Source organism: Poecilia reticulata, linkage group LG6, assembly GCF_000633615.1.
Source record: "Poecilia reticulata strain Guanapo linkage group LG6, Guppy_female_1.0+MT, whole genome shotgun sequence".
NCBI classification, from domain to species: Eukaryota; Metazoa; Chordata; class Actinopteri; order Cyprinodontiformes; family Poeciliidae; genus Poecilia; species Poecilia reticulata.
The window spans coordinates 28050184-28063564 of NC_024336.1; the positions used below are offsets into that span (position 1 = coordinate 28050184).

General features: G+C 39.4%; 1 protein-coding gene across 6 annotated transcripts in view; it reads left to right on the forward strand.

The window, feature by feature from the left end:
* The window catches only part of reln (reelin), a 153267-nt gene that overhangs the window by 67177 nt on the left and 72709 nt on the right, over positions 1-13381 (forward strand). For all 6 annotated transcript variants that reach the window (XM_008411936.2, XM_017305227.1, XM_008411933.2 and 3 more), the window contains exons 4-6: positions 2277-2347; positions 11485-11517; positions 11645-11723. In XM_008411936.2, coding sequence (XP_008410158.1) covers positions 2277-2347; positions 11485-11517; positions 11645-11723 — 183 coding nt within the window. The remainder of the gene's footprint in view (positions 1-2276; positions 2348-11484; positions 11518-11644; positions 11724-13381) is intronic.

Consider the following 13381-nt stretch of genomic DNA (forward strand, 5'->3'; position numbering starts at 1 on the left):
GCTAAAAACGCCTGTTCCTCTAAATGTGACCTGTTGTAAGTCAGCAAAGAAACATTTCTCTTTTCCAGCAGCCATTGTACGGCGCATACAATGGTAAAACCAGCTGACCAAAGGTGCTGGAGCTGGTTTTTGAAATGGCTCATTTTCCAGACACCATAAAATATTAACATGTTGCCAAAAACAGCTGGGTGTTTTTAGAAGCAGTAGAAGCCCAAATGAAAGAGCAAAAATGTGTGAAACGTAAAATTTTGCATAATAGAGCCCCTTTAACCTTTTAAGTTGTTGATCTATTGAAAAAAATGTTGCTCTATGCAAAAAGACGAAACGGTTGTGTTTCTTTTTGTTTTAAGAAAGCGTCCTATGCACATTACTTCAATTTCATTGCCAAAATCCCACAAATGTTCAGTTTTTCAAACTAAAATTGAGAAACAACAGTACACCTTGACAAGCTGATCTAAACCCATCAAATTAAATTAAAACACATTTAGAGTCACAACCGGAAAGGGAAATGAATAGCCATGTGGATACCAGACCTCCTACAATCAAAGACTAATCTCTGCTAATCTCTGCATTGGCATCCGTGCTGTTTAATGTTCATTTGTGCTGATACCACAGACTGAGTATCTTAAAAATGTGTGTAATGTTTGTGGATTTAGAGACAGTAGCCATCCTTGAAGAGCTCTTCAGTCTCTTTGTGGGTGGCACACATACTGTAGTTGTGTGTTTGTTTGCTCATTACTGGGAGGTTGGTCAGATTTATTAGCCACAGATGATTTTGATATTTAATGTTTAACCCTAATTGCAACATGTGAAAAATGCTTGTCTGTGTGCCAGATGATACAACTGCTCTGCACTCCCCTTGATGGATGAGCGCAGAGCATGCACATAGTCTGGGAGAAACACGTTGCAGCTGTTGTGTTGCTCCTCTTTATGTTTTTGACCTCAGCCCCACTGCAGGCATTTTCTTGCAGCCTTTTGTGTTAGAAAAATTTTTTAAAAGTAGGGTAATGTAGTTTTTGCAAGCCATCTAAATCTATTATTGTCACAAAGAGGTTTTTATTCTGGTATATCTGAACTGAATTTTTCTGTGAGATACAAATGCAGTGCATCCAAAATGTATTCACAGCGCTTCTACATTTTCTTATGTTACAGCTTTATTCCAAATTATATGAAATTAATCTCTTTCCTCAAAATTCTACACACAAATGCCACAATATGACAGTGTTTGAGTTTTTATCACATTTATTAAAGGGGACCTTCCAGGCAAAATTCACATTTTGCATGTTTCTGTACATCCATTTGGCTTTCTAGTGCTTCTAAAAACACCCCAAGCATTTAAAAAAATCACCCACCTGTTTTTTGGCAATACATTAATGCTTTTTGGTGTCTGGAAAATGAGACCTTTCAAAAACCTACCTAGCAACTCAAGCTGAGCTTTCACAGCATACAATGGCTGCTGGAAAAGACAAGTGTTTTTTGTTGTTGACTTACTGTCCAGAATCCACTTGCTGCATTGTTGTTGGTTGTGCAGGAGGCTCTACTTCTGCTTTTCAAAGACGTACGGATGTATAGTTGCACATTTGTTAAACATTGACATGGGGGGCGTGACAAGACGGCCTGAAACAGCTAAAAAAAAAAAAAAGAGGCAGAACTGATCAGACTAAAATCTCATTATTTAAGAATTTTGTTCAAAAAATGTAATGAATATATTCTGTGTAGCACACAGCTACGAGGAAGCATAATAGGTCACCTTTAATACCACTGACAAAATAATGTTAAAATGTAATGCTGTGCTTTTTTAAAACAAAAAAATCAGTATATTGACAGGAAAGTCTAGATACAAAAGAAACAAATTAATCACTAGTTGATCGATAACATTAATCAACTTTAGATTAATCAATAACTTGTATCCCTGCCTAACATTATAAACTGATGTTAAAACTTTATTAGAAGCAGCAGTCAGATCCCATTGAGCATCCGTAAGGTAACACACTCCACTACTTTCCATATCTGATTTAGTCTCGGCTTGTTAAAATAGAAATTTTGACTTTGTGAAGAAGTTTCTTGCTTTGATCTCAAAGTCAGATCATAATGGTTTTATAAAAAGCCTTCTTTCATGTAGAACAGTGAAATGCATTTTGGTAAAGCAGAAAATGATGCCATCTGTGCTCGATCGATGTTCAGACAGTATAATAAGGACAACCAGTTAACTTTCCCCGTGGTGGTGTTTATTTTAATGATCTTCCTCTCCTTCGTTTCCCCCTTCCTCTTCCCAGAGCCACAGCAACGCATCGAGGACAGATCATTTTTAAGGATGCGCTGGCCCAGCAGCTCTGCGAGCAAGGAGGTAAGTAACAAGGACAACATAGCAACATTCCTCTATTCCTCTCCGTGGCATGACACAGGCTTCATGAGGCACTCGTAGGGGTAATATATTCACATCTGTGCAGAAACACAAACATGTGCACCAACAAATGCTGCCTGGTCTCACCTTCTGTCACTTCCCATTGTGTGTACGAGTGTAGAGTCAGGATTTGGATGTCAGAGCAGCTGATGTTCAGGACTGTGCCTTTGCAGCACTTCCTGGCTTTCTTTCTGCTTAATGATGCAGCCAGAGTTGGAGAGATTCGGATGCCCTATATTGCCAGCTTAATTTCAGCTTATGCTAAACTCAGCTTTTTCCCCCACTCCTTTTTGCTCCTTCTCTGTCAGAGATTTACACTGTATTGCCAAGACTTCTTACATCCACTTTCTGTGACAGTCCTAAGTAGCTATTGACAGACAGTGCAGTCCCACTCTGCATGCTGAGTGTGTATAATTGCTTGTTTACAGGCAAGATGCCTCCCTCCTCCTCACTTAAGAACTCCCCGCTTGTAGATCAAAATTTATCTTTAATGCCAAAAGAAGACGGAGCGTAAATTCTGCTGCTCTTTTTCTAGTTGTAGCAGCAAAAAAGTGGCTTTTAGTAAATAAATACTTACTTTTTATGTTTATTTGCACTGCATAGAAACTTAATTAGGAAAAGACAACTAAAGTTAGTCCGTATATTCTTCAGTAGGTCATCGGAAACCCTCTAGAATAAAAACTAGCTGGGCATTAAGTGCTTAAATGTGTCATTTGGAAGAGATGGAGCTCAGAGCTCAGTTAGCCATGGATGATCAACAGAGAGACGGAAAAGCGAGAAGGCTTTTCTCCTTTGTCTCCTTGCCGGAGAGCTCATCCTCTCACCACCCCTGACACACTGCCCCAGTCTACCCTCCCTGCACATGAAATATCTGCAGCCAACAACAGTCACTTAGCTGTAAAGTGCCAAGGCCCCAAAGTATCAACACTAACACACAGCCGCTGGCCGCAGACAAGCTGGAAAGCAGATATTTAGTCCTCACAAGACCTTGGAGGAGACGACTTGTAAAGCGGACAGTGCGGTAATGTAATACACGGATAGGATGAGAACAGAGTGAGCTGGGATCAAAGCGGTGACAGCGATAAGTGATCCAAACAGGAAGGTATCAATCTGAAGACTCAATTACAGAACTGAAACAAAGCACTCATTTTAATAAAAAAGTTCAAGTGAACATAGGCTAATTCTCATGAATTTGTTGTTTGTACTCATCTTCAAGAGGTAGAATTATGTATTTTAGTGACATTTTGTAGCACAACCAAGTAACTGTTAACTTCAGTTTCTATAAAAATGCAAAATATATCAAACATGGCCTAATCATTTGGCGACGACACATTTTTACAAGTTTGAAACTTAGGCCTTAAAGGATTCAAATTAATTTTACTTTATAATATAATGCCTTGAAATTAGCCCTCTGTTGCTTTAAAAACTCTTGTTTTTTCTGAAACTCTGCTTTCAGGAAGTTATCCCAACATCACTCTTCTATTAACCCTTAAACAATAATTTTACCAGCATTGAACTGAGAAGTAGCTCCTACAATGAGCTCAGCAGATGCTCAGTTCCACCAGGTGTTTGCTAATTGCTGCTGGCTAGTCTGAAGGAGCTGAGTGGGGGAGGGTTGCTCTGTGAGGCGGAAGCTTGGAAACTGCAGCTCTGAGGAGGAGTTGCACCTCGAAGACGGAGCTTTGACCCTCCAGGTGTTTTGCACAGCTGAATGGTTGCCATGGAGATTAAAGGATTTCTCAAACATGCATGAAAGAATGAAGGCAACACCACAGTTACTAAGTTTTAAAGTAGCTTTTTGGATAAAAGGTTTTATTCTCTCGTTTCCAGTTGCTTTCTATTCAAAATTTTAGGACTTTAAACTTTTAAGCTAACGAATTTGAGAAGACAACTAATATTTCTCCAGTCAGCAGATTGTCCCACCTGAGCTGTGGATTTCTGGAGTTCTTCCAGAGTTATCTAAATGCTGCTTTGATTATTATTGTTGCATCAGTTTAGGTGGCCGGACACATTTTGTTAGGCTTGCAGTTGTTTTCCATGCATCTTTCATCTTTGGATTATAACTTGTGCAGTTCTATGCGAGATGCTCAATACTTGGGATTTTATCTTTTAACCTACAACCTGGTTCAAACTTCCTTCTATGTAATAAAATTTATTCATTAATGTTCTCTAACAAACCTATGAAACCTTCACAGAATTGGATTTATACCAAAAATACCCCAAAATCTTAAACTGCTTTTTTCTTCCCCTTTATTTTAAGTGTATGCGCCATCCTGTGTTGGTCTTTCACTTTAATTCCTAATACTAATAATTAGTGAATATTATATTTATGCTTTTGCATTGTCAAACTTTTGATGTTGCACTATAACTGTGCAAAGACGCAAGCTAAACAAAGTCAGATAGAAAAACGTTTAACTTTTCATAAATTGTCAAAAGGCTCATGTACCAGTCAGTGACACATGAAACGTTTTTTTTTCCTGCTTTATCAGATTCATAAAATCTGCTGCCATGCAGTAAGTAGACAAATTTCAGAATTAGCTTTAAATTTTAACCAAAAGATATGAGGCTTCAAGCTATTTGAGAAGTTTAAATACGTAAGACTCAAGCTTTTAGAAATGGGAGTTATGTAAATCTAGGTTATGATCCATGGAGGAGAGCGAGGGAATAAGGAGCACAAAGGATTGAGACATGGAAGGAGAGGGCAAGCAATTGAGACTGATCAAAAACAAGTAAGGAACACATGGGTAGATTAGTGAAGAGGCTAAACTCTGACAAGGATGAATCCAAAAATCCTAATTTATGGATAAAATCAGATTTACTGTAACACCTCAACTAATGTTGGATCAAGTGACCTGCAACATTCTGCTTCTCAGCAACATAAAGCCCCCGAAAGCCTTCGAAGATATGAGCAGGGCGCTGGATTTGTGTGTGTGTGTGTGTTTGTTTGTGTGTGTGTAAAATAATCTGCAGCAGTTTTGGGGGATGCCTGCCTGGTACCAGACTTGCGGCTCCCCCCCTTTGCTCCTTTCTGCTGTGCCAGCACACTTCTTCACCTCTTCCCTTCAGTCTGCCAGCAATATCTTCCTCCAGCATCCCTTGTAGTTTGGGTTGCTTGGATTTGCACTCTAATAACTCACCCTGATATTCCCGTACTGTGGTTTTGTTTGTTTTTATAAGTATAATGTCAAAACTTTTCTTTTACAAATTAAAGGGAGTCAGTAGGAGTAACCACCTGCATAATCTTACATTTATTGCATGTGTAATCCATACATCCAACACTAAACCCGTTTTTAATAGTTAACCAAAAATAGTTATATCATTTTTTAGAAGATATGACTGAAAAACGTGTCACAATATAAGCATAGTTCTACTCTTGAGTAAAATTTTAGGTACTTTATACAGGGGAATTTTCTGCCATAATTCGAGAGCACACAGCCTGAAAGCAGAAATTCACGTCTTTTTTCTACAACCTTTAATATTTGTGCTTGCATTTTCAGTTTGAAAGCAGGACTTCATGTCTTTCTTCTCAAAACTTTTAACACTTGTACTCAAAATGTCTGCTCTCTTTCAAATATTCACTGTGCTTTCTCAAACTTTTCTCCTCGCGCTCAAAACTTGTTTCTTCTTAGGTCAAATCTCCGCTTGCAAACTTTTCAGCTCGCTGGTGAATCATTTTCTGCTGGGATTAGGACAGAAAAGTACTGTTGCTTGGCAACCTCTCAGCCAATAGAATGCAAGTGGGTGTGTTTGTTTCCTTCTACTGGCTGTGCCTGTGTGGCTACAATCGGTTGTGGCAACCGGTGAAGTTTTTGTGTACAGATTTTGAATGTTTTACAGTGAAAACATTGTGAAGAATTAGTGCCGTCTGTAATTTCACTATGAACTTTAACCGTTTGGATTTTACAAATAGTTTTTAGTGCTTTCTAAGTATCATGTCTTATGGATTATCCTCATTGCTTTTTTTTGTAATATTGGTAGTGTCTAGTAGCTTTGTAATTATTACCCTAGATTTTTGCACCATAACTTAAATAGGGTAAGATTAGCAAATTAGAAAACAAAACCAGTTGTAATAATGAATCCATTCGTCTCTGAGTTAAGTTGTTTGTAAATTAAAATACAGTTTCAAATTATTATGAGTTAGTGAAAGCTTCTTCTTTGCTATTTAGTTTCAAAAACATAAATTCAGCAAGTCTAGATGGGACTAGCCAAGTGGATCAGGAAATATGGCTTACAGTTGGGGAAAAGGGTGGAGCCTTTGGACGTGTTGAATTGCGCCGTGTGCCGTCCATCACTTCTATCTCCTGACAGTGGGGCCAACAATCCCAGCTTTCTGCCCAGCATCGCCAGCTCCTCTCATTTCCAATGAGAGCATAAATCAGATCTTTATGGGCCCGGTCGAGCGTTCTGCGGCCCAGATGGATTATTAAAGGGACATATAACTCAAAGAGGCCACCGCTCCCTGAGGGTCGCCTGATCACAGCGCAACAGAGAGGGGACGGGTGGCCTACCCTCTCCCACTCCTCACCACCCACCCACCCAGTCTGCCAGCCAGCCTGCTCTCCTGGCTGGATGCCATTCCTCACTAGCAAGAAATCTTAAGACCTTCGTTGTCTGAATGTCTCCCCCTCTGGAGCCCTAAATATCTCCAGCAATATGTTGCTTTTTTCAGGAACTGCGCCTGAAATCTGTCTTCTGATCTTTATCTTTTTGGGATTTTTTTTCCTTAAAATTGCCTTAATTTTCATCAAAATTCACACAAATGATGGTACTGTACATTAAAAAAATGGGTTTTTGAAAGGAGTGTATTATGCAAAATTTGCATGTTTGTGTATTTCCTTTTGGATCTCAACTGCTTCTAAAAAAACAGCCGAAGAACTTAAAAAACACCAAGCCATGTTTTGCAATATGTTAATGTTTTTTGGTATCTTGGAAAATGAGCCATTTCCCAAGATACCAAGAATGTATCTTCACAAATCAGCAGGCACTGCCCATCACTTAGCAACCCTAGAAGCCCAGTTCGTTACCTAGCAACCTCAACTGAGCCCAATCCATCACCTAGCAACGCAAATGAAACTCCAGCATGTTTGGTCAGCTCGTTTTACTGCTATATGTACAATGGCGGCTTGAAAAGTCAAGTGTTTTGTTGTTGACTTACCATTCAGAAACCACTTGCTGCACTCTTGTTGGTTGTGCAGGAGGCTCGACTTCTGCTTTTCAAAGGTGCATGGTTGTATAATTGCTCATCTTATTTGGATTTAAAGTGACAAGAGGCCCTAAAATAGCTCATTCTGAAAGGATGAGCAGACTGAACAGACTAAAATCTTATCTAAGAATGATTTTGTGCAAAAAAAAAAAAGTATGTATATACCATAGATCTATCCTAACTTGTTCAAGGAAGCACAACAAGTACCTTTAACGTCAGTAGTGTAAAAAAAAAAATAAAAAATTTAAATCACAGCTCGGAACGTATTTTGGCTTTGAAGTCGTGCTCAAGTAAATTTTTAGAATATTTGGGTCCAAATATTTGAATTTTAATGCTCATTTAAACTGATGTTAACAATTAGGGTGACTTTTGGTCGTCAAAACTGCTCTGTTTATAAATATGGATGACAGGAAAACAGGAGCGATGTGGTTCCGACCTACATCACTGCTTAAATTACTTGTAAAAGTAACACGTTTCAGCGCCGTCACTCGTCTCTGTAGTTCTGTTTAAGATCAGAGCCCTAATTATTACTGTGGCAAAGCCTGGTTTTTCTTCAGCGGAATAAAGTATTTACAATGTGGCCATAGGGAGCTGTTCTTTCAAGTCGCTGGGGGCCAACAAAAGCTGCATCCTGCACCCTGGTGATTCAATAATTGCAACCACCAGTTGGACGAGAGCGAGTCAACTTCAAATGCAGTTCACGTCTTCGACAATGTGAGTCAGACAGAAGAGGGAAAGAGCAAGTGTGCAAGAGCAGATGCAGTTTAAAGCACTCCTAGAAAAGTGAAGAGGGAGGAGATTAGGGTTGAATGAGGGGGAGAAGACTTAAGATGACTTGTGCCCTGTGCTCTTTGTACATGTTTGAGTCTGCCACAGCTTATCCTCGTTTGTCCCCAGTTGTCGCGCTCCGATCCTCCTCATTATCACCCGTCTGATTTGGGTGTCCCTCGTGTTTATTTAACGGTTTTTATTATTTGTGCATCAGCATAGAGAGCACTCGTTCAGCTTTCTATGAATGTATGTTTTTCCCCATGCACACTTGCATGTTTAAGCCCTGGCCAGGAAGATACAGGCATTAGTAGAGATGAGCCGCTAATAGACGAGGCGGTAATTGAAGTCTTTAAGAAAGTGAGAGGGGGATTAATCCAAGCGAAATGAGCACCACTGTCTGCTGTGGGTGAGGCGGAGAAAGGCAGAATGGGTGTGATAGAGAGACGTGATGAAGCATAGAAAAGAAATCTGTAAATGAGGCCCTTTTTGGAAGCTGTAAGGGATTATCCACAAAAAAAAATAAATAAATCTTCTGGGCTGTTCTCCAGCCAAATGGTCTATCTGGAAAGAGATGAAAACTGAGCCAAAGAAGGCCACAGAGAGCAGAACTATCAAACAGTTTATGCACTTTGGGTTTTTTTACAGCTGAGTAACAACTCTTGTTCTGAACAAGAAACATTGGGGCCGATGGTTCCTGTCAACACATTGTGAATCAGCAAACGGTTGGATTAGAGGGGTGAGGAATAAAGATGGAGAGAAACAACAGAGGCTCTTTCATGTGCCTTTATTGGGTTTCATCGCAGAGCCGGTTTCAGAGGAGCAGCCAGTGAACCAGTCACTAAAGCCACTAAAACTTTAGCATCCACAGTCAGCATGGAAACTTTTGCACCCTTGCAAAAATTATAAATCCGTCCTAAAAGCATTTGCATTGATAAGAAATGAGGGCAGCTGACGAAAGTAAAGCTTCAGCTCAAATAAGGACATTTGCAGGACCGTTATGAAAGGAGAGGACCATTTTCCTTAATCCCTCCTGACTTTATTCAGGTTCAGTTGTTTAAAAGGGGCTTTAGGTAGGCTTTCCTTTAAAATTTTAAAGGAGTCTTAAGGGACTGAGTAAAAGTTTGGAATGAATCCTTGCTCTGTTATCTGAGTGTCTTATTAGCTGAGCACGAACATCTAGGGAAGAGAGTATTGCGGCAGATTATTCTTTTTATAAAGTCTGAAATAAGGCTGCTTTAAATTCCAGTAACCAAAGTACGGCGAAAAAACTTCAGCAAGACTGACTAGCTTTTAAATTAAAAAATACAATTGGTCAGAACTCGGGTATCGGGTTAAACCAAAAATCTAATTTACTAACTTTAACAGCTATGGAACTGTTGCATTTTATAGTTTACATCAGGAAGTTTTATGTATGTGCACAACGCTGGAGCGCAAAAAGACGATTCCTTTACATGCCTTTCATAGCTGCACACACAAACTGTCACGGTGTAGCTATGATCAGATTAATAACAAACAGCTGGGTTTGGTTTAGTTTTATCACCCCTGGTTCATCTCACTGCTCTTGTTCTTATACTCTGAGTCACTGTTGTGATTTTAGTTTTATTTTTTTTTGTTATATCTTTTTTTTGTTCTCACATGTTAAGTTATGTTCCGTTTAGATATTTTTACTAAAGTTATCAGGCGTTAGTGTTACTGCTCACCTGTTTCCACAACACCTTTTCATCTCTTACTCCCTGTTTTTTCCTCACTGTTTGTCAGATCCTTTACCCGTCTAACTCCTGTTGCTCCCAGTTTCTTCTGTTTTGAATTATTATTTTATTAAAATTTAGGACTGGATGGTATGACTGAAAAACTTATCACGATATAAATAAAGATCTGATTTTTAATGGGGTTCTACCTGGTTAAATAAAAAAATAATAATAAAACAAAAATAAATGTCAAAAAACTGATTAGATTTTAAGAAAAGTTCTACTTAAAAAATGTATGATTAAAACATTTGTTAGGTTAATTTAATTTAATTCTCCCCTCCAGCTTTTGAGGCCTCACTGTGGCCCCTCAAAGCTCCCACTTTGAAAGACATTGCTCTAAAATATAAGAATATTCTGTCTTAAGTTTCAACCTTTACATTTTTCAGCACAAAAACCTTGCAAACACTTTTCTTTTCCTCTAAATTATAGTTGGATCTTTTTCTACAAAGCGTTCTTTGTAATTGAGCTACCGTAATTTTTTAAACTCACAGTTGATTCATTAAGATCTACCACTCAGAGCCCCCGCCTCTTCATCAACTTCCCATTCACCTCCTTCCTGCTCTCGGAGCTGTCATGTCCCCTGGGAGAGATTGATGGCTGAGTGTGTTTGCTGGGCAGCGGCCACAGATCACAGCCTCCGCCTCTGGGGAGGATGGCGGTTAATTGCCATTGAACTATTAATCATAGCGGCCAGGCCTTTCATTACTGAAAGGAATTAACATCAGTAGCTAGGAGACTTTGGGGAAACACAGAGAAACTTTGTTTGACTCAGATATGATGTAAGATTGGCCGCTTTTCCCTGTTCTCACATCCCAGAAGAGTGCAGTTAAAGTTGCAAACTGTGCAAATACAGGTGGTGGGATACATTTTTGCATGGAAACCTGTGTGTTTGTATCTGCACTTTTCAGCTTTGTTTGTGTCCACCGGCAGCAACTATCTGCATGTTATGCATTGCAAAAACTCCAAATGTTACCAAGAATTTTTGGTCAGATTTTGGTGCAAATATCTTAGTGCAGTTGAAATAAAACAAAACTAACTTACAAGAAACTTTTCAGCAAAATATGGGTTATTGTTTTAAGTCGATACTTCCCTAATATTGATGATATTTACTAGTTCTGACTGATTATTTGGGAACAATTTCTTGTCCCATGCTATAAGTAAGGTAATCTACCACTTTTTCATCAATATTAAGGAGTTATTTACTCAAACAAACACCTATATCTTGCTGAAAAGTTACTTGCAAGATAGTTTTGTTTCATTTAAAGTGTGTGCACTAAAAATTAGACCAAAAATACTTATGATTTTGTATTTTTACAGTGTAAGGTTAGGACTTGACTAACACTTGTTCTCTGTTTTAGCTCCAACAGAAACCCCCTTGAGACCCAATCTTGGTGAGTTTCAATTGCATTAAATGTTATGAATTTCATTCATTACTTCAATCCTGCCAATAATACTCTCTACAAAGCGGCATAGGCAGTAGATTTAACTGTGAGCATGTTGTGCATTACATGTTTATAGTGGAGCTCCATGCGAAACATGCTGTTCTACGAGATGACTTTGACTCCAACATCCCAGGAGAGTTGGACTCCAACATATGGTAGGTGGAAAAGTTTCCGTTTCTCTTGCAGCCTGAAGGGCCACTTGTGTTTTCTGGGAACGCTCAACCAGGTTTGACAGAGGTTCGCTCATTTGTACCAGTTTTTATGGATCATCAAGTTGCTTTTTGTGACAAGATCTAAGTAGACCAGAATTTTGTGGCTGTGTGAACTGAGCCTGATTACTACAAGAAGGACCTTGCAAATGCATTTACGTACTTTTCCACATTTTTCCATGTTGAAAAGACGTCGTTTATGTATCACCATAGGATTTTATGTGCAAGGATAATAAACAATAGCCAACAATTGCAAAAGGCAAATGAGAAATGATGTTCTTTTTTTTATCTCAAAAATGTTGTGCAATTTTATTCTTCTCCTTTACATTATGACACAGATAAAGTTCAGATGTAAATCCAATTAAGAATCTGTGAGAAGATTTAAAGAGTAACTAAACTCCAAATCTTTTTTTCAGATAAACTGTCTAAATTGGTCATTAAGTGTGATGTCATGTTTCTGTGCAAAATGTGACATTTTTATGTAAATTTCTTAAATTATCCAATATTTAGTCAAACATATTTTAGTGCTGCCGCCTGTGGGTTGAATGATGGCTATTGCAGTCAGATGTTCCTATTGGTTATAACGGTACAGCTTTACTTATGTCTTGGCCACGCCCCTCTGCGTGTCTTGGCTCCGCCCACTTTCTTGGAACGTTTTAAAATTTGTGCTTTCACGGGGGTTTAGTTATTACAAAGTTTTCAAACTGAGTTTTATCTGTTTTGAAAGAAAAATTTATGTGCAAAGCAAGTGCTTTGAGACATATCTCAAAATACTTGCAGCTGTAATTTTCATGACCATCCATCCATCCATCCATCCATCCATCCATCCATCCATCCATCCATCCATCCATCCATCCATCCATCCATCCATCCATCCATCCATCCATCTATCCATCCATCCATCCATCCATCCATCCATTTTCCTCCGCTTATCCGTGGTCGGGTCACGGGGGCAGCAGCTTCAGAAGGGAGGCCCAGTCTTCCCTCTCCCCAGCCACTTCTTCCTGCTCCTCCGGGGGAATCCCAAGGCGTTCCCAGGCCAGCTGAGAGACATAATCCCTCCAGCGTGTCCTGGGTCTTCCCCGAGGCCTCCTCCCGGTGGGACGTGCCTGGAACACCTCACCAGGGAGGCGTCCAGGAGGAATCCTGACCAGATGCCCGAGCCACCTCAACTGGCTCCTCTCGACGTGGAGGAGCAGCGGCTCTACTCTGAGCCGCTCACCCTATCTCGCAGATTCAAATCAAAGATCAATAAGTGATGATAGTTATGCTTGATTTTGTGTGTGTAGATTCCAACGGTAGTTCTATGGCAGCTTGAAAACTTGTGCTGCAGTAACTGCGGTATTTACTTTTTAGCGCTTCTTTATGCTGCTGTTCATTTTTAAGCATTTTCCTGAAGGCAGATTTTCTCAAACTCATAATGTTTAAGTCATTACTTCCCGTTTTGTACATGTAAAATGTGTCGGACACAGCGTTCACACTCAAACCCAACCAGACTTTGTGTCCCTCATCATTTTTTGTCTTGGGCTTTATTGTTGATTCATCCGTTGTTTGATGTAGGACTTGTTGGATAATTTCCTTGCCCGTCGTCTTTGCCTCAGTGT